Raw genomic sequence first — 25,222 nt, 5'->3', positions numbered from 1 at the left:
CAAGGACAGAGAAGACTGAGTTCATTCAGTAAAGGCTAGTGGAGGACGCCATTGAAACCGAGACCTGACAGACTTGAAATTTGTAGCGAAAGGATAACTATGAAATGGGGAAAATTCAACAACTATTTCTACGTTGAATTAAAGTTGTAGTGCCAAGGAACACAACATTCGTTGCCAGTTCGTAGGAGATGACGGTCCTCAACGCTGTTCTAGAGGTGAGAAGATAATAGTAGTGGAGGTGGGGTCTGCCAGGACAATGGAGAAAGTTTAGCTAGCGAGTTAGTAGAAGCTAGCTAGAAACAGGGTCAAAGGGGGACGACGGTATTCAAAACCTTTAAATATTAGAAATTGTGTAAGTAGCTAGCTAGGCCTTTATAGGTTATTGAAGCGTATGTATGTTGTCATTTGTAACAATGAGTGAACAGTGTCTGTGTCAATCATGCGAAACTCGTGTTTTTTTTTTGTCTACGTTAACCCCTCCCCCAGTGCTGTCTGTATAAATAATTATTTTACAAACTCCAAAAACAACTGAACGACCTTTTCTTGACAGCAAATGTAGTTAAAGTAGTACATCTGGAAAGTTTTGGGTTTAATATTTTAAGGGGTGACCTGAGCTGTTAGAGTTTTGTTGACAGTAAATAACTAGGCTGCAGCTATCTAATTCATAAACGCTAATTATCTTTACTGCCTATAGCCAATAGTATCAAAGATTTTTATAACTAACCCAAGATGGACCGTAGTCTGTAATTTCCAATGGGAGCAAATGAGTCAGTGGGCAGAACAAGCAAGGAGGTGGGCGAGATCCTATTGGTGCGTTGTAGCATGTATTTCCGTTAGGAAGTGCATATCTGCAGTAACTCGATTCGCCCTTGCATTCCTTAAAAAAAAAAAAAAAATGGGCAAAGGGTAAAGTCTACAAAAGGTAGGCGACTCTGTTCGTAACATATTCTATTTTTGGGACCAGACAACTTTATTGAACCCAAACGTTTCATTGATGAGCATAATGTCGGCCAAAATCTCTCGCTCCATTTTCTCCCACTGCCAGCCACTGGGCTTCCTCTCATCACCATATATGGTGGTGAGTGGAATCGCCAACCGGATGTTTCAGATTTCTCCATACTTCAGATTTATACATTGGGTGAAACATCTGGCTCATTGTTCGAGCTGTGATAGTATCTTCGGTCCATGCGAGTTTTGTTAACAGCCTCGGCGCTCGGTAAGGTTTTGGAAACATAAGGAACGTACCGTATATCAGCGATGAATCATTTTCAAAAAACAAAAGGTTAAATTACTACACACATTTTATAGGGTTAGGGTTCCCACATGGCAGTGTTTCAGCGTTTGTTTACGGAAGACCGAATCAACTACCTGTGTTCATTGCCCATCTGTCTCCGAACACCTGTGTGTAAATGGAAGACGGACGCCACAAACGTGTTGTCACTGAAAAACACAGTCGACTTCAACAGTGTTAACCGGTTAATTGTATAATTTGCATTTGTGGAATTATTTTGATGTGGTATCGAAATAGAGGGCTTTATGTTTCTAGAACTGTACCGCAATTGACAATCGATTCATGTTTAGATGGAGTATTTTGCTGCCAGAGCCAATTCGCCTCTAAACAGAACATGTAAGGTCCTTGGACATAAGCAGTAACGTTAGTCTCCTTTAGTTCACTATTAGGCTGTAGCTTACTCTGAAAATTGTAAGCCTAGCTTACTCTGTAAATTGTAAGCCTAGCTAATGCAACACGTACAAAAGTAACTTGTCTAACTACATAGACTCCCGCTGGCACTCCCTGTATATAGCCATACAATTTTATAACTAGGTATTATTTTTAGGTCACGGAATGAAGGAAAACAGTTTCATCTAGTCCACAGGGTGTGTAAGTTTATTCTGCATTCCAGCTGTGCAAGTCTGGATCTCTGGTCTGGACTCAAGGGATCAAATCCTTATCTTGTTGTCTTTGCTGTCTGGCTGTGTTTCCATGCCATATTATCCCATTTAATGTAAGAAACCACGGCCCGATAGCATCACTGGGGGTGAGCTCCCAGCCATCCCAAAATTGCCAAAGACTGTTGAATAGCTAACTACTGCCTCCCTCACCCACAAACCATCAGCACTGACTCAATGTTCATCCACAGGTATTTACCCACACAGACACGCACCTACACTGACACTTAGTATGCCAAACATTAGGAACACCTTCCTAATATTGAGTGTCCCCCCCAGAACTCTACAAGGTGTCGAAAGCATTCCGCAGGGTACTGGCCATGTTGACTCCAATGTTTCTCAAAGTTGTCAAGTTGGCTGCATGTCCTTTGAGTGGTATAACATTCTTGATACACACGGGAAACTGTTGAGCGTGAATAACCCAGCAGCGTTGCAGTTCTTGACACAAACCGGTGAGTCTGGCACCTACCATACCCAGTTCAAAGGCACTTAGATCTTTTGTCTTGCCCATTCACCCTCTGAATCACACAATCATGTCTCAAGGCTTAAAAATCCTTCTTTAATCTGTCTCCTCCCCTTCATCTACACTGATTGAAGTGGATTTAACAAGTGACATCAATAAGGGATCATAGCTTTCACCTGGTCAGTCTATGTCATGGAAAGAGCAGGTATCTTTAATGTTTTGTAAACTCAGTGTACACATACACACACTCATCACCATGCACACATCCACTTATGCTGCTGCTATATTGATTATTATTATCATTCATATTTATCTTGCTACCAGTCACTTTTTACCCCTGTTTACATGTACATAACTACCTCAATCACTCCATTACCCATGCACATTCTGATAATGGTACTGGCACTGACCTGTATATAACTGCATTCTCAATTTTTTTGCATTTCTCGTGTTTTATTTAAAAAAAAATATTACTGCTCTGTTGGGATGAGCTCGCAAGTAAGCATTTTATTGCCTGGCTGCCCAGACTCCTTTCTCTGGCCAAATGCTACGCCACAGACATTCGTTTATTCTCTGCAATGAGTCTGGCTCTGAATACCTGCACGACCCTTCACCGAATGTAAACACATTCCTGGCCGTCTGATTGGTCCAGAATCCGATGGGTTGGACCAGAGACAGAACACGCGTGGGTGTGGTGGTTTGAAAATATTTGATTGGCTTTGATACTCTGATTGTTTAGAGACAATCCAATCGCTGATGACTTACAATTGTACAATGCCCCTCGTCTTAACAATAAACAACTTCAATGATGGCAGTCTCAGACTAAAGTATGTAGCGAACGACAGAGCAGCTGAAGAATTTAGTGTGAGTCTTCAGGCTAAGCATTTCACTGTTTTACACCTGCTGTAAGCTGTGCACGTGACAATAAAACGTTGAAACCTGAATAAATCTAACTAGACTACAGTATTTTGTACTGTTACGTTGGGCACATTCGTGTAATTAGATTGACAAATGTATAAACAAACATGTATAAATGTCAGTCCAGTCAGTCTCTCTTTGTTTTCAGTTTAGTGAACTAATCTGGCTTCTCTTCTTCCCCATACATATACAATGTGCATAGCTTACGCACTAGCTAAACAATGAGAGCAAGGGGGAGAGAGAGTGTTTGTGTGTGTCCTAACCTAACCATTAGAGGATAAAATGCAAAACTGACCTTGGGTCAGTCTGGGAAAACTACATTTGAACCCTTGAGGCTTCAACCCCGACTAACCTCAACTCCAAGCCTGTGGTTGTGTGCAGTTCATTCTAACCCTATCTTCTCCCCTCCTAGTCCCCCGGTATGCCCTGTCTCCTCCGGCAGCCCAGCGTCTCACCATGAATGCTAGCGGGAATGTCTCCACTGCGGGAAACGCCACAGCTGCGTGGGACGCTGGTGGGGGCCCGGTGGTGCTGGAGTCAGTGTTCATCGTCACCATCGCCCTCCTGGCCTGCCTGGGAAACTTCCTCATCGTGGCCACCCTGTACCGCAGGCCCTACCTCCTCACACCCAGCAACAAGTTTGTGTTCAGCCTGACCCTGTCCAACCTGCTGCTGTCAGTGCTGGTGTTACCCTTTGTGGCGGTGAGCTCAGCGCGGCGGGAGTGGGTGTTTGGTGTGGTGTGGTGCAACTTTACAGCCCTGATCTACCTGCTCATCAGCTCGGCCAGTATGCTCACCCTGGGGGCCATTGCCATTGACAGGTCAGTGATAGTACCCCTACACTAGGATGGCTGCTTGCAAGGTACAGTATGTTTGTTGGGGATGTTGTGCTGGAGGTGTTCACTTTGGACCCGTTCCGAAATGGACCTGTGGTTTTCCCACCCGGATCCGATATGCATAAATACGTTTTTAAATATAGAGACCCGTTCTGTATATACCTGATCAGATCCAGACCTGGCCCGATCCAAGCCAAGTGAGGGAAGCAGCAGATAAAGCACGAGAGGAGGGAGAGGTGCTGCTCTAGCAGGCGGGGGAGGGGCCATACTGTCAGCGAGTGAGACGGGAAGAAGGGAGAGACGAGAGACAGCAACCATCCAACAAGCTGACTCGCACTATAGTAGACTAATAGGTGCCATATCTACACTGAACAAAAATATAAACACAACATGTAAAGTGTTGGTCCCATGTTTCATGAGCTAAAATAAAAGATCCCTGAAATTTTCCATATACACGAAAAGCTTATTTCTTTCAAATGTAGTGCGCAAATGTATTTAGATTCCTGTTGGAGAGCATTTCTCCTTTACCAAAATTATCCATCCACCTGACAGGTGTGGCATATCAAGAAGCTGATTAAACACCATGATCATTACACTGGTGCACATTGTGCTGGGGACAATAAAAGGCCACTCTAACACAGATGTCTCAAGTTTTGAGGGAGTGTGCAATTGGCATTCTGACTGCTGGAATGTCCTCCAGAGCTGTTGCCAGAGAATTGAATGTTAATTTCTCTACCATAAACCGCCTCCAATGTAATTTTAGAGAATTTGGCAGTACGTCCAACCGGCCTACCAACCGCAGACCACGTGTGTGGCGTTGTGTGGGCGAGCAGTTTGCTGATGTCAACGTTGTGAACAGTGCCCCATGGTGGCGGTGGGGTTATGGTGTGGGCAAGCATAAGTTACGGACAACCAACACAATTAGCATTTTATCGATTCCAATTAGAATGCACAGAGAGACAGTGATGAGATCCTGAGGCCCATTGTTGTGCTATTCATCTGGCGCCATCACCTCATGTTTCAGCCTGATAATACACGGCCCAATGTCGGAAGGATCTGTACACAATACACGGAAGCTGAAAATGTCCATGGCCTGCATACTCGACAGACATGTCACTCATTGAGCAAGTTTGGGATGCTCTGGATCGAAGTGTACGACAGCGTGTTCCAGTGCCCGCCAATATCCAGTAACTTCGCACAGCCACAGCCATTGAAGAGGAGTGGGACAACATTCCACAGGCCACAGTCAATAGCCTGATCAACTGTATGCGAGAGATGTCGTGCTGCATGAGGCAAATGGTGAGCACACCAGATTCTTATCCATGCCCCTACCTTTTTTGTAAGTTATCTGTGACCAACAGATTTGTATCTGTATTCCTAGTCATGAAATTGTTGCATGTTGCTTTTATATTTTTGTTCAGTATAGGTTATTTAACATCCAATACGTAGTACCGGTCTTGACTGCATCAAACCAGGAGGAGCTAGTTAATATTAGCTAGCAAGGCTAGTTGAGGCTGCAGTCGTGCGCTTTCTCATCAACTCCATTCAGAAAATTAAGTAGAGGCCTACCTGTTGGCTCTTGGTTGTTGTAGCCCATCTTTTTCCTTTAACTTTTAATTATATCTTAATTCCATCTTCCATTAAGCATCTCCTAACTTTTGCCAGACACGGAGGCTCTGTGACCGTAGCCTAAAAATCCCTGTCACTTCCTGGCTGGTTGGTTGTTATGCTGCTCATCCCCGGGACATACTTTCTTGGTGGAATTTCCTTGCACGTAAAAATGTATGTAGGATTCCCTAACTGCGATGTTTATTTCTCTCCATTGCCTCACGATCTATCATATTGTGTGCAATAATTTTTAAATATTTTTTTACACTGATAGAATGTATGGATTTGATAATGTCATTATCATTGTGCCCACAGGTACTATGCTGTACTGTACCCCATGATCTACCCCATGAAGATCACAGGCAACCGGGCGGTGGTGGCAATCGCCTATGTGTGGCTGCACTCCCTGGTGGGCTGCCTGCCACCCCTCTTCGGCTGGTCCTCCTTCGAGTTCGACCGCTTCAAGTGGACATGCGTGGCGGCCTGGCACCGCACCCCTGCCTACACCGCCTTCTGGGTCACCTGGTGCAGCCTGCCGCCGCTGCTCGCCATGTTGGCATGCTACGGCGTAATCTTCCGCGTGGCACGCCTCAAGGCCCGCAAGGTGCATTGTGGGACGACGGTGGTCGCGTCTTCAGAAGAAACGTCATCGGGGGCTCAGAGGAACGACCAGCGTAAAAACTCATCTACGTCCACGTCGTCCAATGGAAGCCGGTGGAGTTTAGTGTATGCTGGGAGCCAGTGCAAGGCTTTCGTCACCATTATGGTGGTGATCGGGACCTTCCTGGTGACCTGGGGCCCCTACGTGGGGGTGGTGTGTACGGAGGCCCTGTGGGGTCAGGGCAGCGTGTCCCAGGGCCTGGAGACCCTGGTGGCCTGGCTGTCCTTCTGCAGCGCCGTCTGCCACCCGCTCATCTACGGCCTGTGGAACAAGACTGTGCGCAAGGAACTGCTGGGCATGTGTTTCGGGGATCGCTACTACCGCGTGGAGTCGTTCGCCACACGCCACCGCACGTCACGCCTCTTCAGCATCTCCAACCGCATCACAGGTGAGCAGGGGGAGGGTGCTGGTGCTGTTAGGTTGAGGCTGAGGATGGATGAGGTTTGAACTGGCTTTGTGTGCTGAAAACCAGCACAATCTTACTGGTGCAACATAAAATCTTGTTCTGTTGTGTTCTTTGTTGTGCTGTATGGCTGACCCTGCTATTGTGTTAATAGTTATGTTGACTGTGTTACATTGTGTTGTGGTGTGTTGTATGTAGGGCTGTGACGGTCATTACGTATGGGCATTCCCATTCAAGTCAATGATGGCATAATGGGTGGACTGGCTGCTATTGCGAGTGTACCGATAAGAGTAGAGCAGGAAGTATACCCATCAATATGTGCTGTGATTTGTTGATTCAACTGAACATCATTTGAATTAACATTCTACATTACCATGGAAATTATTGCGTCACAATACCAGGCAGCCATTGCGAGGGTAAACTACCAGTCAAATGGCCAGGGCTAGAGGTTCCAAGCCGTTCTATTCATTATATTTCTATGTGTGCTGCTGCAGGGATAGGGGCATTGCCTAGGCAACCGAAAACTCCTTGCTTATTTCAGTAAGGAGAAAAAAAAAAGTTGAATCACGTTGGTAAGAGTCCATGTTACCGCAGAAAGGGACACTAACGCATGAATGGGCGGCTGTCCCGTCTTCAGTCAACCAATTGTGGAACAAACACCTATGACGGTTATTTTATTTTCATCACTGTCTTCATCCATAACCGTTGGTTATTCGATTATACATAATTGTGCCAGCCCTAATTGTATGGCGTTGTATATTTTACTCTGCTGTTGTGTTTCTTCCTGCAGACCTGGGTATGTCCCCTCACCTGACGGCCATGTTGGTGGGAGGAGGGCAGCTCCTGGCCCCCGGCAGCAGCACTGGAGACACCGGCTTCAGTTTCACTCAGGACTCATGTGAGTGGCGCACACAGGAAGCTGGCAAAGAAACGACACTGTTTCCATAAGACGATTCAAACAAGGCCTTTAAGTCCTAGTCAAAATGCAGTGTCTGAATGTACTGAACAGTACAGATATAGCTGGGGCATATTCATTGTGGAAGCTGTTTACCGTTTAAGAACCAAACAGGGTCCCTCCCTTTTTCATTTGCTTCCGTTGAATAAATGTTTTGCAACATAATGAATACGCCCCTGGTCTTCCAGTACCTTTTAAAACTGCCCCCATAGGGCTTTATTGCTGATAAATATTGTTTAGCCTAGTTCTCTGTTGTATCATCATCATCCCTTATCTGTGTTCTGATCAGCCCAGATTCCTGGTTTGTGGCTCATGTCTTGGCAGAGGGTAGATGGTAGGGTGTGTACTGTATTATCATGTGTAATCATCTGTCATGTGTGTGTGATGCTCCTCATTGGTGCAGACTCAACAGGTGTCATCACAGGTGTCACAGGTGTCACTTTTTTTCACATTTACATTTTTTTGTCATTTAGCAGACGCTCTTATTATTTTCATACTTTTTTTTCTCATACTGGTCCCCCGTGGGAATCGAACCCACAACCCTGGCATTTCAAGCGCCATGCTCTATCAACTGAGTTACCTGATTTAATACTATTTTGAGTCTTTCGGATTCGTTTAGAGAAGACACACATTGTAAGTACAATAGGATTTATTTTCTTTAGTGTCTGTCTGCTATGCATCTTTCGGTTCCTTAATCTCTACTGAAATACTGCACTACAAAATACTGAATGTCATGAATCCCCCCCCTTTCCCCATACAGGTACAGACGTGATGCTGCTTGACAACTTCTCCACAGATGGCTCCTCCCACATTGGAAGCGTGGCCGTAAAGAGGCGGAGCTCGGTCACCTTTGAAGACGAGCAACAGCAGAATTCCAAAGGTACCTGTCCGTTCTCACTCGAGAATGAAACGTTTGGGGGGCTGCTGCAGTTCGAACAATATTGTGCTTATTTCCCTCGCGGCAGTCAAGCAATTGTATTCCGTCAAGAGTCAAAGTAGTCCGGTGGCGGTCGCATCTAGACCTCGATTCAAAGCTATCAATAAATCATTTTATTTGTATGCCAAGCAATCGCAACTGTACATTGTTTGAAGCACACTTTTTACTAAGTTTCTAAGGGTGTTTTCACATATAGTCCTCTTTTAAACAAACCGATCTCAGTCTTCTTTAAAGTGAACTCTGGGGTAAAAAAATATAAAAGAACTCAGTTCTCTTTGCCTTTGAATGAGGACTCAACTCTTTTTCCAGTGCACTTCAACTGTTTTGTGGACCGAGTCCTCTTTGCATTCACATTGCTATGTTTTTCCAAGATGCACTCTAAGTTTTTACAAAGATCAGGACAAGCCTTTCAATCAGAATGTGTTATTGAACAGCTAGATATACCTACTTACATTTTGGAAGCTAGTAGATTGCATTTAGTCAAAATATGAGCCATAATAATTGTAATCAGAAGATACTATTAACATGTAAATGTGATTGTTAACAGAACAAATAGCAATAGAATGACTTTCGAATAAATAATGCTGTAATTGAAAATTGTACACCCAAGGTAGGCTACTGCCCCTTTAAGAACTAGAGATTTTGTACCCTTTTTATGATTCTCAGCAAATATGTTGTCTTCTCACCCTATTCAAACCCCAAAATCAATATACAGTTTATGAAGCTCTCTTAGCCTATAGATCACATATTGCAAACAAATTATCTAAACAAAAAAATCCACACACTTGGAATTTCTATGCGTCCTTGATAATCAATATCCAAAAACCAGAAACGTTTTTTTCTGTGAACCTGCACATCTTTTGTGGCACCAATGTGAGGGGTTATGGCAGGGGAAACGGTGTTGCAGTAGTCTAGTGTGAGGGGTTATGGCAGGGGAAACGGTGTTGCAGTAGTCTAGTGTGAGGGGTTATGGCAGGAGAAACAGTGTTGCAGTAGTCTAGTGTGAGGGGTTATGGCAGGGGAAACGGTGTTGCAGTAGTCTAGTGTGAGGGGTTATGGCAGGAGAAACAGTGTTGCAGTAGTCTAGTGTGAGGGGTTATGGCAGGGGAAACGGTGTTGCAGTAGTCTAGTGTGAGGGGTTATGGCAGGGGAAACGGTGTTACAGTAGTCTAGTGTGAGGGGTTATGGCAGGAGAAACAGTGTTGCAGTAGTCTAGTGTGAGGGGTTATGGCAGGGGAAACGGTGTTGCAGCAGTCTAGTGTGAGGGGTTATGGCAGGGGAAACGGTGTTGCAGTAGTCTAGTGTGAGGGGTTATGGCAGGGGAAACGGTGTTACAGTAGTCTAGTGTGAGGGGTTATGGCAGGGGAAACTGTGTTGCAGTAGTCTAGTGCGAGGGGTTATGGCAGGGGAAACGGTGTTGCAGTAGTCTAGTGTGAGGGGTTATGGCAGGAGAAACAGTGTTGCAGTAGTCTAGTGTGAGGGGTTATGGCAGGAGAAACAGTGTTGCAGTAGTCTAGTGTGAGGGGTTATGGCAGGGGAAACGGTGTTGCAGTAGTCTAGTGTGAGGGGTTATGGCAGGGGAAACGGTGTTACAGTAGTCTAGTGTGAGGGGTTATGGCAGGAGAAACAGTGTTGCAGTAGTCTAGTGTGAGGGGTTATGGCAGGGGAAACGGTGTTGCAGCAGTCTAGTGTGAGGGGTTATGGCAGGGGAAACGGTGTTGCAGTAGTCTAGTGTGAGGGGTTATGGCAGGGGAAACGGTGTTACAGTAGTCTAGTGTGAGGGGTTATGGCAGGGGAAACGGTGTTGCAGTAGTCTAGTGTGAGGGGTTATGGCAGGGGAAACGGTGTTGCAGCAGTCTAGTATGAGGGGTTATGGCAGGAGAAACAGTGTTGCAGTAGTCTAGTGTGAGGGGTTATGGCAGGGGAAACTGTGTTGCAGTAGTCTAGTGTGAGGGGTTATGGCAGGGGAAACGGTGTTGCAGTAGTCTAGTGTGAGGGGTTATGGCAGGGGAAATGGTGTTGCAGTAGTCTAGTGTGAGGGGTTATGGCAGGGGAAACGGTGTTGCAGTAGTCTAGTGTGAGGGGTTATGGCAGGGGAAACGGTGTTGCAGTAGTCTAGTGTGAGGGGTTATGGCAGGGGAAACTGTGTTGCAGTAGTCTAGTGTGAGGGGTTATGGCAGGGGAAACGGTGTTGCAGTAGTCTAGTGTGAGGGGTTATGGCAGGGGAAACGGTGTTGCAGTAGTCTAGTGTGAGGGTTTATGGCAGGGGAAACGGTGTTGTAGTAGTCTAGTGTGAGGGGTTATGGCAGGGAAAATGGTGTTGCAGTAGTCTAGTGTGAGGGGTTATGGCAGGGGAAACTGTGTTGCAGTAGTCTAGTGTGAGGGGTTATGGCAGGGGAAACGGTGTTGCAGTAGTCTAGTGTGAGGGGTTATGGCAGGGGAAACGGTGTTGCAGTAGTCTAGTGCGAGGGTTTATGGCAGGGGAAACGGTGTTGCAGTAGTCTAGTGCGAGGGGTTATGGCAGGGGAAACGGTGTTGCAGTAGTCTAGTGCGAGGGGTTATGGCAGGGGAAACGGTGTTGCAGTAGTCTAGTGCGAGGGGTTATGGCAGGGGAAACAGTGTTGCAGTAGTCTAGTGTGAGGGGTTATGGCAGGGGAAACTGTGTTGCAGTAGTCTAGTGTGAGGGGTTATGGCAGGGGAAACGGTGTTGCAGTAGTCTAGTGTGAGGGTTTATGGCAGGGGAAACGGTGTTGCAGTAGTCTAGTGTGAGGGGTTATGGCAGGGAAAATGGTGTTGCAGTAGTCTAGTGTGAGGGGTTATGGCAGGGGAAACTGTGTTGCAGTAGTCTAGTGTGAGGGGTTATGGCAGGGGAAACGGTGTTGCAGTAGTCTAGTGTGAGGGGTTATGGCAGGGGAAACGGTGTTGCAGTAGTCTAGTGCGAGGGTTTATGGCAGGGGAAACGGTGTTGCAGTAGTCTAGTGCGAGGGGTTATGGCAGGGGAAACGGTGTTGCAGTAGTCTAGTGCGAGGGGTTATGGCAGGGGAAACGGTGTTGCAGTAGTCTAGTGCGAGGGGTTATGGCAGGGGAAACAGTGTTGCAGTAGTCTAGTGTGAGGGGTTATGGCAGGGGAAACTGTGTTGCAGTAGTCTAGTGTGAGGGGTTATGGCAGGGGAAACGGTGTTGCAGTAGTCTAGTGTGAGGGTTTATGGCAGGGGAAACGGTGTTGCAGTAGTCTAGTGTGAGGGGTTATGGCAGGGGAAATGGTGTTGCAGTAGTCTAGTGTGAGGGGTTATGGCAGGGGAAACGGTGTTGCAGTAGTCTAGTGTGAGGGGTTATGGCAGGGGAAACGGTGTTGCAGTAGTCTAGTGTGAGGGGTTATGGCAGGGGAAACGGTGTTGCAGTAGTCTAGTGCGAGGGTTTATGGCAGGGGAAACAGTGTTGCAGTAGTCTAGTGCGAGGGGTTATGGCAGGGGAAACGGTGTTGCAGTAGTCTAGTGCGAGGGGTTATGGCAGGGGAAACGGTGTTGCAGTAGTCTAGTGCGAGGGGTTATGGCAGGGGAAACGGTGTTGCAGTAGTCTAGTGTGAGGGGTTATGGCAGGGGAAACAGTGTTGCAGTAGTCTAGTGCGAGGGGTTATGGCAGGGGAAACGGTGTTGCAGTAGTCTAGTGTGAGGGGTTATGGCAGGGGAAACGGTGTTGCAGTAGTCTAGTGTGAGGGGTTATGGCAGGGGAAACGGTGTTGCAGTAGTCTAGTGTGAGGGGTTATGGCAGGGGAAACGGTGTTGCAGTAGTCTAGTGTGAGGGGTTATGGCAGGGGAAACGGTGTTGCAGTAGTCTAGTGCGAGGGGTTATGGCAGGGGAAACGGTGTTGCAGTAGTCTAGTGTGAGGGGTTATGGCAGGGGAAACAGTGTTGCAGTAGTCTAGTGCGAGGGGTTATGGCAGGGGAAACGGTGTTGCAGTAGTCTAGTGTGAGGGGTTATGGCAGGGGAAACGGTGTTGCAGTAGTCTAGTGTGAGGGGTTATGGCAGGGGAAACGGTGTTGCAGTAGTCTAGTGTGGTGCGGGAATAATGACAAGGGAACCTGGGGAGCTTTGCGTTCGCATTGTCCTAAAAAAGGGACCGCCTGAGACCACCTCTCTAGATGTTCTCAGTTCGATTCGCTTTGGGGGTTCTTTTGAGGGGTCTGAGTTCCTTTGGAGTGTTCACACTGCACAAAAAAGTAAGTGTACCTCACTGAGTTCACAAAAATAGGCTTAAAGGGACAGCTCCAATAACGCCCCTATGGTGAACGAGAGGCTTGTAGAATCATGATTCTTTCAAGTTTTTAGGTCGCCGGTAGGGGGTCCTGTGTGCTTTGGGCATTACTGAATCAATTTTAAATATTTTTTATTTTATTTCACCTTTATTTAACCAGGTAGGCCAGTTGAGAACAAGTTCTCATTTACAACTGCTACCTGGCCAAGATAGAGCAAAGCAGTGCGACACAAACAACAGAGTTACACATGGGAGTTATACATGGGATAAACAAACGTACAGTCAATAACACAATAGAAAAGTCTATATACAGTGTGTGCAAATGTAGTAAGATTAGGGAGGTAAGGCAATAAATAGGCCATAGTGGCGAAATAATTACAATTTAGCAATTAAACACTGGAGTGATAGATGTGCAGAAGATGAATGTGCAAGTAGAGATACTGGGGTGCAAAAAATAAATAACAATATGGGGATGAGGTAGTTGGGTGGGCTATTTTCAGATGGGCTATGTACAGGTGCAATGATCAGTAAGCTGCTCTGACAGCTGATGCTTAAATTTAGTGAGGGAGATATGTCTCCAGCTTCAGTAATTTTTGCAATTCATTCCAGTCATTGGCAGCAGAGAACTGTAAGGAAAGGCGGCCAAAGGTAACGTAAAGGTAAAGGTAACGTAAAGGTAATGGCGGACTGAACGAAGTTATGTAGAGCACCTCAAGATAAAACATAATATTCGAAATATCTGCTAAATTAGACTAAAATATTAGCACTAAATAATCTGGTGGGTGATAACCTTCAATCTGGATAATAACACAAAACAAATCCTAAGATTAGAGACATTTATCGACAAATATTACGAAAACAAGCAACACCCAAACATGACGGAGAGTAAGACAGGGGAACCGATTCAAAAACGAAAACGTGACTCCTCAACCGACACGGATGATTTAATATTCTCACCACCGGGAATGGTAAAGGTCGAAACCGATCTGTTAAAATCAATAAATGACAAACTGGGTATACTTGAATTAGTTAGTAAAGATATAAAAGAGTTGAAGGCAAGCCTAGAGATGAGTGATGAAAAAGCTGCGACATTGGAGAAGGAAACACACGCGCTAAAAGGGACAGTCAATAAAATTGAAACCGAAATGAATGAAATTAAAAAGGAGAACACCGTTCTGAAGGAATGCTTACTAGACATACAAACTAGATCCATGAGAGAGAATTTGGTACTTACAGGTATCCAAGAGAAAGAAGGAGAGGTTCCTGAATCTGTAGTTAGAGAGTTCCTTTTTGCAGCGCTTCAGATTCCACGCGAAGTTATCGATAAGATCCAACTTGAACGTGTACACCGCCTCGGACAGAGAGGGCAGAGGTACGAACGCCCAATCGTTGCCAAATTTGCTTCATTTAAAGATAAAATAATGGTTAAAAGCCTGGGTAAAAGACTTGCTGGGACCAAAATTGGCATGAATGATCAGTTTCCGAAAGAAATTGCAGAACGGCGCAAAGTTCTGTATCCAATTTTCAAAGAAAATAGATTAAAAGCGAAACGAGTAGCTCTCGTCGTTGATAAACTATATATTGATAACCAGTTGTTCAGAGACACAAAGACTACTCCATGGTTATTTTAAAAATTACAAAGTTCTCATAGATGAGGAAAATAAACACAATTCAAGCCCGGTTATTGATTGTAACAATACAATACAAAATATAGCTTTTCTATAAATCTTCATATATAACTAATTGAACACAAGCACTATTTCTACATAGTGAAGATAAAAACTAAGTAAACAGAAGGCACAGTATGTGTGGATGGTGTGGTGTGTGTTTATTTTTATTTGTTATGTTTGGAAAGTTGAGTGAGTGAGTAATGAAATAGTTGCATATCCCAGAGCCAGTGTATTGCTGTGGGCCGGGTATGAGAGGGCTTTCAATGTTGTTCAGATGATGGATATACTTTTATAATGAATTATACGTCTTATTTATTTATTGTCCTATCATGGGGAACTACATTTTTTAAATAAATTATATCTAATTATTTATTATCCTATTTTAATGGTACGGTCCATGGCCCTATACCCTAGACACCCACATGAATGGCCCAGATACTAAGGAGAAGTCCCTAACTGTTTTATGTGCATGCTGTAAGCGGTCTGTATGCAGCCAAAATGAGGTCAGGGACCAAGAGCAGCACTGCCCCCTCAAGATTCTGAGCCTGCTTGGCAGGGTTGGTCCTGCAAAGCCAAAGCCCCCTAAAGGGAGAGCATAATAAACAAGGAAATTCTCAAAGCTGCTAATGAGAACCTTGACGACCTTGTACCTAGCCGGTGGGGATTCCGGTGGGGTGCCCCCACCCAGGCAGTGGCAGTGCTGGCAACACTAGCTGCAGTAACCCATGGGGAGGGGGTCACACTCGGACATTCAGAGAGGGGGTATATTATTGTGGCCCTGGTGGCACGAAATCAAGTCGGACTGCATGGAGATGCTTGGGAACATGGTCAAAATGGATGACCGTATTGTGGGTGTTTCAGGAAGAAGGTGTACATTTGACCTCCATCATTTAGGATGTGACAATGGTAAATAAATCTCTACATTTATGCTCATTTTTTGCGCGGTCTTGCAGGCCTTCTCATGCAGCTGCAACTGCAAGTACATTTGTAAATCATGATCCATCTTGAGTTGGGCTCTGGGATGGTGCAATTGTTGAGAGGGTGAGCTTATGGTTGTGTGGGGGTAAGGGCTGAATGTGTGTGGGTGTATGTGTGTATCCCACAACTGTTGCGAAGGAAGAAGTAAAAGATGTTAGGGACTATAGAGGATGATTCACAGCAATATGTAATAAAAATAGAGGTGAGGGCGATGGAAATGCATTTGGCAATGGATCTGCTTCGGTTCGGTGGATGGCGCTGTGTGCACTTTTCGAGGATGGATCCCAGTCGGTCCGGGGCTGTGCGATGCGGGGGGTCGGGGGTGGTCTGCCGGTCATTGGGATGACAACCCAACTCGAGATGGGGGCTTTTGGCGGGTGGAATAGTGGGGACCAATTGGAGGTTTGCTTAGTGGAGATGCAAATGTCATGGTACAACTATATAGACACTCAATCATTATGTTACTTTTTAATAGGACGTTTACAAACATATATTTTGATAAAAATAATTGAAAGGTGTGTCTCATTATGGTAAGTGGTGAAATAAGTATAGCCAGTTACAATTGTAATGGCTTAGCAGATAATAAGAAAAGACGATCAGTATTTACCTGGCTAAAAGAGAAGGATTATAATATCTACTGTTTACAGGAAACCCATTCGACAGTTTTAGATGAAGTTTTGTGGAAAAAGAACTGGGGGGGCGAAATATATTTCTCCCATGGGCAAAGAAATTCAAAAGGGGTGATGGTTTTAATTAATAATAACTTTGATCCAAATGTGCAACTTGTCCAAACAGATCCTCAAGGTAGATGGATTATTTTAAATATGTTATTGGACAATAAACATATATGGCTTATTAACCTATACGGTCCGAATAATGATGATCCAAGCTTCTTTGACAATATATATAAGAATGTATCAACTCTACAAGCAACACTAGACTCTATTATTATAGTGGGAGATTTTAATACGGTCTTAAATACCTCTATGGACCGGAAAGGAAATCACACTACAAACTATCACCCTCAGGCACTTAAGGAAATCAGGAATGTCATGGATATATTGGAATTAGTGGATATATGGAGACTTAAATACCCTGACCTAGTGAGATATACATGGCGGAGGCTTAATCAAGCTAGTCGCCTTGACTACTTTCTTATATCATTCTCTCTGGCACCAAAAGTTAAAAAGTGTTTGATAGGGGACAGAATGCGGTCGGACCATCACATAATTGGCATATATATTACTCTTACAGAATTTCCACGTGGGCGAGGATATTGGAAATTTAATAAAAGCCTACTAGATGATAAATTGTTTAGAACTAGGACAGAAGAATTTATAACTGACTTTTTTAGACATAACATAGGTACAGCAGAACCCCATATTGTATGGGACACTTTTAAGTGTGGCTTTAGAGGCCATGCAATTCAGTACTCATCTATAAAACAAAAGCAATTTCGATCAAAAGAGTCCATATTAACAAAGGAAATTGAAGGACTAACAGTACAGTTAGATAACAATAAAAACGGTACCATAGAGGCACAGAATAAGTTAGAGGAAAAACAAAAAGAAATGGAGGAACTTATTCAAGAAAGATCCAGTGTAATATATTACAAAAATAAAGCGAACTGGATGGAATATGGGGAAAAATGCACCAATTTTTTTTCAATCTTCAATATAGAAATGCTACCAAAAAAAACGTATTAAAACTTGTTACAAATGATGGAGTCACGCATGATTCACCAAATGATATTTTGAAAGAGGAAGTAAAGTACTTTAAGAATATATTTTCGTTTCAGGCTCCTCCATCTCCACTAACTGAAACTAATTGTATGGATTTTTTCCCTAATAATAATGTAAAATTAACATCTGTACAGAAAGACTCATGTGAAGGCCTAATTACAGAGGAGGAACTACTTGATGCAATTGGGGCCTTTAAGGATGGGAAAACTCCAGGACTGGATGGCATACCAGTGGAAGTATACAAACATTTTTTTGATATACTCAAAGGACCATTATTAGCTTGTTTTAACCACTCCTATATAAATGATAGATTATCAGACACGCAACAAGAAGGTGTGATATCATTATTACTGAAACAGGACCCAAGTGGTATATATAAAGATCCAGTCCATTTAAAAAATTGGAGACCTCTTACACTTCAGTGTTGTGATGCAAAAATCCTAGCAAAATGCTTGGCGCATAGAATAAAAAAAGTTTTGTCAGATATTATTCATCCTAATCAGACAGGTTTTTTACATGGACGATACATTGGAGATAATATAAGGCAAGTACTGGAAACAATAGAACACTATGAAATATCGGGGACACCAGGCCTGGTTTTCATAGCTGATTTTGAAAAGGCTTTTGATAAAGTACGACTGGAGTTTATATATAAATGCCTAGAATATTTCAATTTTGGGGAATCTCTTATAAAATGGGTAAAAATTATGTATAGTAACCCTAGGTGTAAAATAGTAAATAATGGCTACATCTCAGAAAGTTTTAAACTATCTAGAGGAGTAAAACAAGGTTGTCCACTATCGGCATATCTATTTATTATTGCCATCGAAATGTTAGCTGTTAAAATTAGATCAAACATTAATATTAAGGGATTAGAAATCCAGGGCCTAAAAACTAAGGTGTCATTGTACGCTGATGATTCATGTTTTCTTTTAAAACCACAACTAGAATCTCTCCACGGCCTCTTAGAGGATCTAGATATATTTGCTATCCTCTCTGGATTAAAACCAAATTATGATAAATGTACCATATTACGTATTGGATCACTAAAAAATACACATTTTACATTGCCATGTAGTTTACCAATTAAATGGTCTGACGGTGATGTGGACATACTCGGTATACAAATCCCAAAAGAAAGAAATGATCTCACTCCAATAAATTTTTATAGAAAGTTAGCAAAAATAGATAAGATCTTGCTACCATGGAAAGGAAAATACCTGTCTATTTGTGGGAAAATCACCCTGATTAACTCTTTAATCATATCACAGTTTACCTATTTGCTTATGGTTTTGCCTACACCTAGTGACCTGCTTTTTAAATTATATGAACAAAAAATATTCAATTTTATTTGGAACGGCAAGCCAGATAAAATTAAAAGGGCCTATTTATATAACGAATATGAATTCGGAGGGCAGAAATTATTAAATATTAAAGCATTAGACCTCTCACTAAAGGCATCACTCATACAAAAGTTATACTTAAATCCAAACTGGTTCTCTAGTAGATTGGTACGAATGTCTCATCCTATGTTCAAGAAGGGCCTTTTTCCCTTTATTCAGATTACACCTGCTCACTTTCGGTTGCTTGAAAAGGAAATAATCTCCAAATTATCTTTATTTTTTAAGCAAGCCTTAGAAAGTTGGTTGCAATTTCAGTTTAATCCACCTGAAAGGACAGAACAAATAGTACAACAAATCTTGTGGTTAAATTCAAATATAGTAATTGATAAAAAAACTGTATTTATCGAAGAAATGTTTAAAAAAGGTATAATTTTTGTGAATGATATCATAAATAGGACTGGTGGAGTAATGTCACACATGCAGCTAACGCAGACATATGGAAATGTCTGCTCTACCCAAAATTACAACCAATTAATTGCAGCATTACCACAAAAATGGAAGAGGCAGGTGGAAGGGGATAAAAGTAAGGAACTTGTATGTCGGCCTTATATTAAAGAACATAAATGGTTAAAGAAAAGTGTGATAAATAAAAACATATACCAATTTCATTTAAGGACCAAAAAACTTACAGCTGTGCCATATAAATTGCAAAATAGTTGGGAAGAGATTTTCGATGTACCCATTCCATGGCACATGGTGTATGAATTGATACGCAAAACAACGCCGGATTCAAAACTTCGAATTTTTCAATTTAAATTATTGTACAAAATTCTTGCAACTAATAGAATGTTATATATATGGGGGATACAATCTTCCCAGCTCTGTAGATTCTGCTGTGAGGAGGCAGAGTCATTAGACCATTTATTTTGGTATTGTCCGCATGTAGCTCGTTTTTGGTCACAGGTCCAGGAATGGTTGAAGAATTGCAACATTTGCGTAGAACTAACGCTACAGATAGCAATACTGGGGGATTTGAAAAGCCATAGTCAATCAATCAATAATATAATAATTATTTTAGCAAAAATGTTTATTTTTAATTTACAATCCGTGGAAGCTATGAGAATAGGAAGATTCAAATCTTTTGTGAAGCATCACAGCACAGTTGAAAAATATATGGCAAATAAAAATCCGAAATGGATGATGTTGGAAGATAGATGGGAAAGGTTGAGTGGAGCTGAAGGGTGGGACTAATAACAAGATAAACAATGTAGGGCATACGGGATCTGTGAAATGTGTATAGGTGCGGAGCTATTGTGAAATAGCACAGTTACAAGTGGAAATCAAACTGGATGGACAACAGAAATAGAGGAAGGACTAAGAACAAACAAGAGAGAACTATTATAAAGTAGACTGTGTCTGTAAAATGTGTATAAGATGTATAAATTGAAGGTAAAAACAGAAATGTTTATCAGTTTACTCCAATTGGGGGATCGGTGGTAGGGTTTGCGGGGAATAATAATAAAGGTATACTCTTTAAAAAAGTATGTATGTCTATGTAGGTATGTGTATGTATATATGTGTATATGTATGCATACGTGAATGGATATATATATTTACCCAAAAAAATATGGGGGATTGGAAATGATGCAGACAATTACATTGGAAGCAACATTCTTTCCGCAATATTAAGCTGATCCACCCCCAAAAAAAAAAAAAAAAAAAAGGAAAGGCGGCCAAAGGAGGAGTTGTCTTTGGGGGTGACCAGTGAAATATACCTCCTGGAGCGTGGGCTACAGGTGGGTGCTGCTATGGTGACCAGTGAGCTAAGATAAGGCGGGGCTTTACCTAGCAAAGACTTATAGATGACCGGGAGCCAGTGGGTTTGGCGACGAATATGAAGCGAGGGTCAGCCAACGAGAGCATACAGGTTGCAGTGGTGGGTAGTATATGGGGCTTTGGTGACAAAATGGATGGCACTGTGATAGACTACATCCAATTTGCTGAGTAGAGTGTTGGAGGCTATTTTGTAAATGACATCGCCGAAGTCAAGGATCGGAAGGATAGTCAGTTTTACGAGGGTATGTTTGACAGCATGAGTGAAGGATGCTTTGTTGCAAAATAGGAAGCCGATTCTAGATTTAATTTTGGATTGGAGATGCTTAATGTGAGTCTGGAAGGAGAGTTTACAGTCTAACCAGACACCTAAGTATTTGTAGTTGTCCACATATTCTAAATCAGAACCGTCCAGAGTAGTGATGCTAAACGGGCGGGCGGGTGCGGGCAGCGATCGGTTGAAGAGCATGCATTTAGTTTTGCTTGCATTTAAGAGCAGTTGGAGGCTACGGAAGGAGTGTTGTATGGCATTGAAGCTTGTCTGGAGGTTTGTTAACAGTGTCCAAAGAAGGGCCAGAAGTATACAGAATGGTGTTGTCTGCGTAGAGGTGGATCAGAGAATCACCAGCAGCAAGAGTGACATCATTGATGTATACAGAGAAAAGAGTCGGCCCGAGAATTGAACCCTGTGGCACCTCCATAGAGACTGTTAGAGGTCCAGACAACAGGCCCTCCGATTTGACACACTGAACTCTATCTGAGAAGTAGTTGGTGAACCAGGCGAGGCAGTCATTTGAGAAACCATGGCTGTTGAGTCTGCCGATAAGAATGCGGTGATTGACAGCCTTGGCCAGGTCGATGAATACGGCTGCACAGTATTTTCTTTTATCGATGTCGGTTATGATATCGTTTAGGACCTTGAGCGTGGCTGAGGTGCACCCATGACCAGCTCGGAAACCAGATTGCATAGCGTAAAAGGTACGGTGGGATTCGAAATGGTCGGTGATCTGTTTGTTAACCTGTCTAGGAACCCCTCGCCAACAGCCAATGAAATAGCAGGGCGCCAAATACAAATCAACAGAAATCTCATAAATCAAATTTCTCAAACATACAAGTATTAGGCACCATTTTAAAGATACAATTCTCGTTAATCCAGCCACAGTGTCTGATTTCAAAAATGCTTTACAGTGAAAGCTCCACAAACGATTATGTTAGGTCACCACCAAGTCACAGAAAAACCCAGTCATTTTTCCCGCCAAAGAGAGGAGTCACAAAAAGCACAAATAGGAATAAAATGAATCACTAACCTTTGATGATATTCATCAGATGACACTCATAGGACTTCATGTTACACAATACATGTATGTTTCGTTCGATAAAGTACATATTTATATCCAAAAATCAAATTTTACATTGGTGTGTTATGTTCAGTAGTTCAAAAACATGCTATGATTTTGCAGAGAGCCACATGTTGCACCGTCAACATTAGTCTGAAATAGCATTATAAATATTCACTTACCTTTGATGATCTTCATCAGAATGCACTCCCAGGAATCGCAGTTCCACAATAAATGTTAGTTTTGTTCGATAATGTCCATCATTTATGTCCATTTATGTCAAAATAGCTTCTTTTGTTAGGGAGTTTGGTAAACAAATCCAAAAGCGCGTTCAGGTCCAGTCGGACGAAGAGTTCAAAAAGTTATATTACAGGTCGAAGAAACTTGTCAAACTAAGTATAGAATCAATCTTTAGGATGTTTTTATCTTAAATGTTTAATAATGTTCCAACCGGAGAATTCCATTGTCTGTAGAAAAGCAATGTAACGAGAGATACCTCTTATGTGAAATGCGCGTGACTGAGAACGAGGCTGCTGGCAGCCCCCTTAGTCAAACAGCTCCCATCCGGCCCCCCTTCACATGAGAAGCCTGAAACAACGTTCTAAAGACAGTTGACATCTAGTGGAAGCATTAGGAAGTGCAACATAACCCATATCCCACTGTGAATTCGATAGGGGCTGAGTTCAAAAACTACAAACCTCAGATTTCCGACTTCCTGTTTGGATTTTTTCTCAGGTTTTTGCCTGCCATATGAGTTCTGTTATACTCAGACATCATTCAAACAGTTTTAGAAACTTCAGAGTGTTCTCTATCCAATACTAATAATATGCATATATTAGCATCTGTGACTGAGTAGGGGGTAGTTCACTCTGGGCACGCTATTCATCCAAAAGTGAAAAGGCTGCCCCCTATCCCAAAGCAGTTAAAGAACAACCAGGCATCCTCAACTGACGGAATGAGGTCAATATCCTTCCAGGATACCCGGGCCAGGTTGATTAGAAAGGCCTGCTCGCTAAAGTGTTTTAGGGAGCGTTTGACAGTGATGAGGGGTGGTCGTTTGACCGCGGACCCATTACGGACGCAGGCAGTGAGGCAGTGATTGCTGAGATCCTGGTTGAAGACAGCAGAGGTGTATTTAGAGGGCAGGTTGGTCAGGATGATATCTATGAGGGTGCCTGTGTTTACGGATTTAGGGTTGGACCTGGTAGGTTCCATGATAATTTGTGTGAGATTGAGGGCATCTATCTTAGATTGTAGGATGGCCGGGGTGTTTAGCATATCCCAGTTTAGGTTACCTAACAGTACTCTGAAGATAAATGGGGGGCAATTAATTCACATATGGTGTCTAGGGCACAGCTGTGGGTCTATAACAAGCGGCACAAGTGAGAGACTTATTTTTGGAAAGGTGGATTTTTAACAGTAGAAGCTCGAATTGTTTGGGCACAGAACTGGATAGCATGACAGAACTCTGCAGGCTATCTCTGCAGTAGATTGCAACTTTGGCCCCCTTTGGCAGTTCTATCTTGGAGGGAAATGTTGTAGTTGGGCATGGAATTTTCAGAATTTTTGGTGACCTTCCTAAGCCAGGATTCAGATGCGGCTAGGACATCAGGGTTGGCGTAGTGTGCTAAAGCAGTGAATAAAATAAACTTAGGGAGGGAGGCTTCTGATGTTAACATGCATGAAACCAAGACTTTTACGGTTACAGAATTAATGAAATTAAAAATTATTAAAATTAATTAATGAAATAAGTTGAAAAGATTTGAGCCAGTAAAAATACTCAAATTTCCCGTCACTAGTACATACGTTCCACTTAGGCATTTGAGCAAACAGACTTCTGTGTAAATGTGTTCAATATTTATTGGAGCAATTTTGCATCAGGTCTTCATCACCATTCATTGTAATAGTGCTGTAACTATTTAATGCAAGGATGACCCGATAACTCAATTTCTGTTCCTTTTCCTCTCAGCTGCAGAGAGTACCACCATCCCTTCTACTGTCCAGGTCCAAGTAGAGATACACAAATCTCTGGACACCTTCGCCTCCTGCCTGGCCAGGGCCATCGAAAGCGACGCTAAGCTCACCCTCTTTGGCGAGGACACACCCCTATCTGGGGTGTTGTTTGCGGCTGCGGCGAGGGGGGCACAGAGGCCCCGATACCTTGACGGTCAGAGACTGAGGCTGGAGAGCATCGATGAAGGGATCGTCAAAGACGACAGAGAAGACCAAGAGAGGGAGAATGCATAGAACAAATATCCATTTTCTTCTTTTAGGTACCTAAGAGTTTATGGTACATTGGGCATTGCATACTTTATAATCTTTGAACTCAGTACGCACAGTGTATATATTTAAAATAGACATTTATAACAATGCAAGGCTTCTGCCAATTACAGTGCATGCCTCTGTATCTATTCTCATGTGAATAGATACTTCACATCAACAAGTGGGCCCAATGACCAATTTTCATACGTTGAAATCTTAAATAGCAATAGACACACTAAGGACATTTTTGGACCAAATGCGTGCCATATATTGAGTGCCTTGCTAGTTGTACTATATATACACCTCTGTTAAATAGGAAGCCTTAACTACTGTATCTTGACGGTTCAATGTTTGTATTTTAATTTGAAAGCTTTTGTTTATGCCTATGATAATATCTTAAGCCACTTATTCCATATTTTCTTTCCATGCTTAAAGTCTGCCTCTTGCTGGTGTGAACAGATAAGTCTGTTGTGTAGTTTTAGACGGTGGGTGCGTTCAGCAGGGAACAACGTTGTGGAACATTCATATAGAAATGTGTTATGTAGAACAAACATGCCTCAATGACATGTCAAGTAAGGGATCATGTTAGTTCTATTCGTGACATTTCTATCTGCAACGTTTCACAACATTTGCCAACTGAACGTGGCCAGGTATTCCCGGGAGGAGAACTTCCTGGTTCTCAGTAGCTGTAATGCTTTTAGAGCAGAGGACCAACTTCCTGTATACTATAACATTTCACAGTACGGCATGTGAAAACATACCCTAGAAGATAAAGTACATTTGAATGCGCTTGAATAATGCAGTACCCAGAGTATGAATCCGTCCCCTTCTGATTTGTATGTTGTTTTGGAAAGCCGTGACTTATCAAGTACACTATATATATACAAAAGTATGTGGACACCCCTTCAAATTAGTGGATTCGGCTATTTCAGCCAAACCCGTTGCTGACAGGTGTATAAAATTGAGCACACAAACGTGCAATCTCCATAGACAAACATTGGCAGTTGAATGGCCTTACTGAAGAGCTCAGTGACTTTCAACGTGGCTCCGTCATAGGATGCCAGGAGAACG

At 43.0% G+C, this 25,222-nt stretch overlaps 1 protein-coding gene across 2 annotated transcripts; it reads left to right on the top strand.

Annotated features, from left to right (window-relative positions):
* gpr161a (G protein-coupled receptor 161a) lies at nt 1-25,100 on the top strand. Of its 2 annotated transcripts, XM_039014818.1 has the most exons (6): nt 1-215; nt 3,744-4,152; nt 6,091-6,824; nt 7,630-7,737; nt 8,555-8,674; nt 23,859-25,100. In XM_039014818.1, the coding sequence occupies exons 2-6, from the start codon at nt 3,788-3,790 to the stop codon at nt 24,134-24,136; spliced, it is 1,605 nt and encodes a 534-aa protein (XP_038870746.1). In that variant the 5' UTR covers nt 1-215; nt 3,744-3,787; the 3' UTR covers nt 24,137-25,100. The 2 variants fall into 2 exon arrangements, with proteins under 2 accessions (XP_038870746.1, XP_038870747.1); XM_039014819.1 differs by lacking the exons at nt 1-215; nt 3,744-4,152 and adding an exon at nt 5,836-5,949.
* Nucleotides 25,101-25,222: the final 122 nt, after the last annotated feature.

Source organism: Salvelinus namaycush, chromosome 19 (genome assembly GCF_016432855.1).
Source record: "Salvelinus namaycush isolate Seneca chromosome 19, SaNama_1.0, whole genome shotgun sequence".
Lineage (NCBI taxonomy): Eukaryota > Metazoa > Chordata > Actinopteri > Salmoniformes > Salmonidae > Salvelinus > Salvelinus namaycush.
The sequence above is the reverse complement of the archived record's forward strand: the minus strand, read 5'-3'. Positions and strand labels throughout refer to the sequence as shown.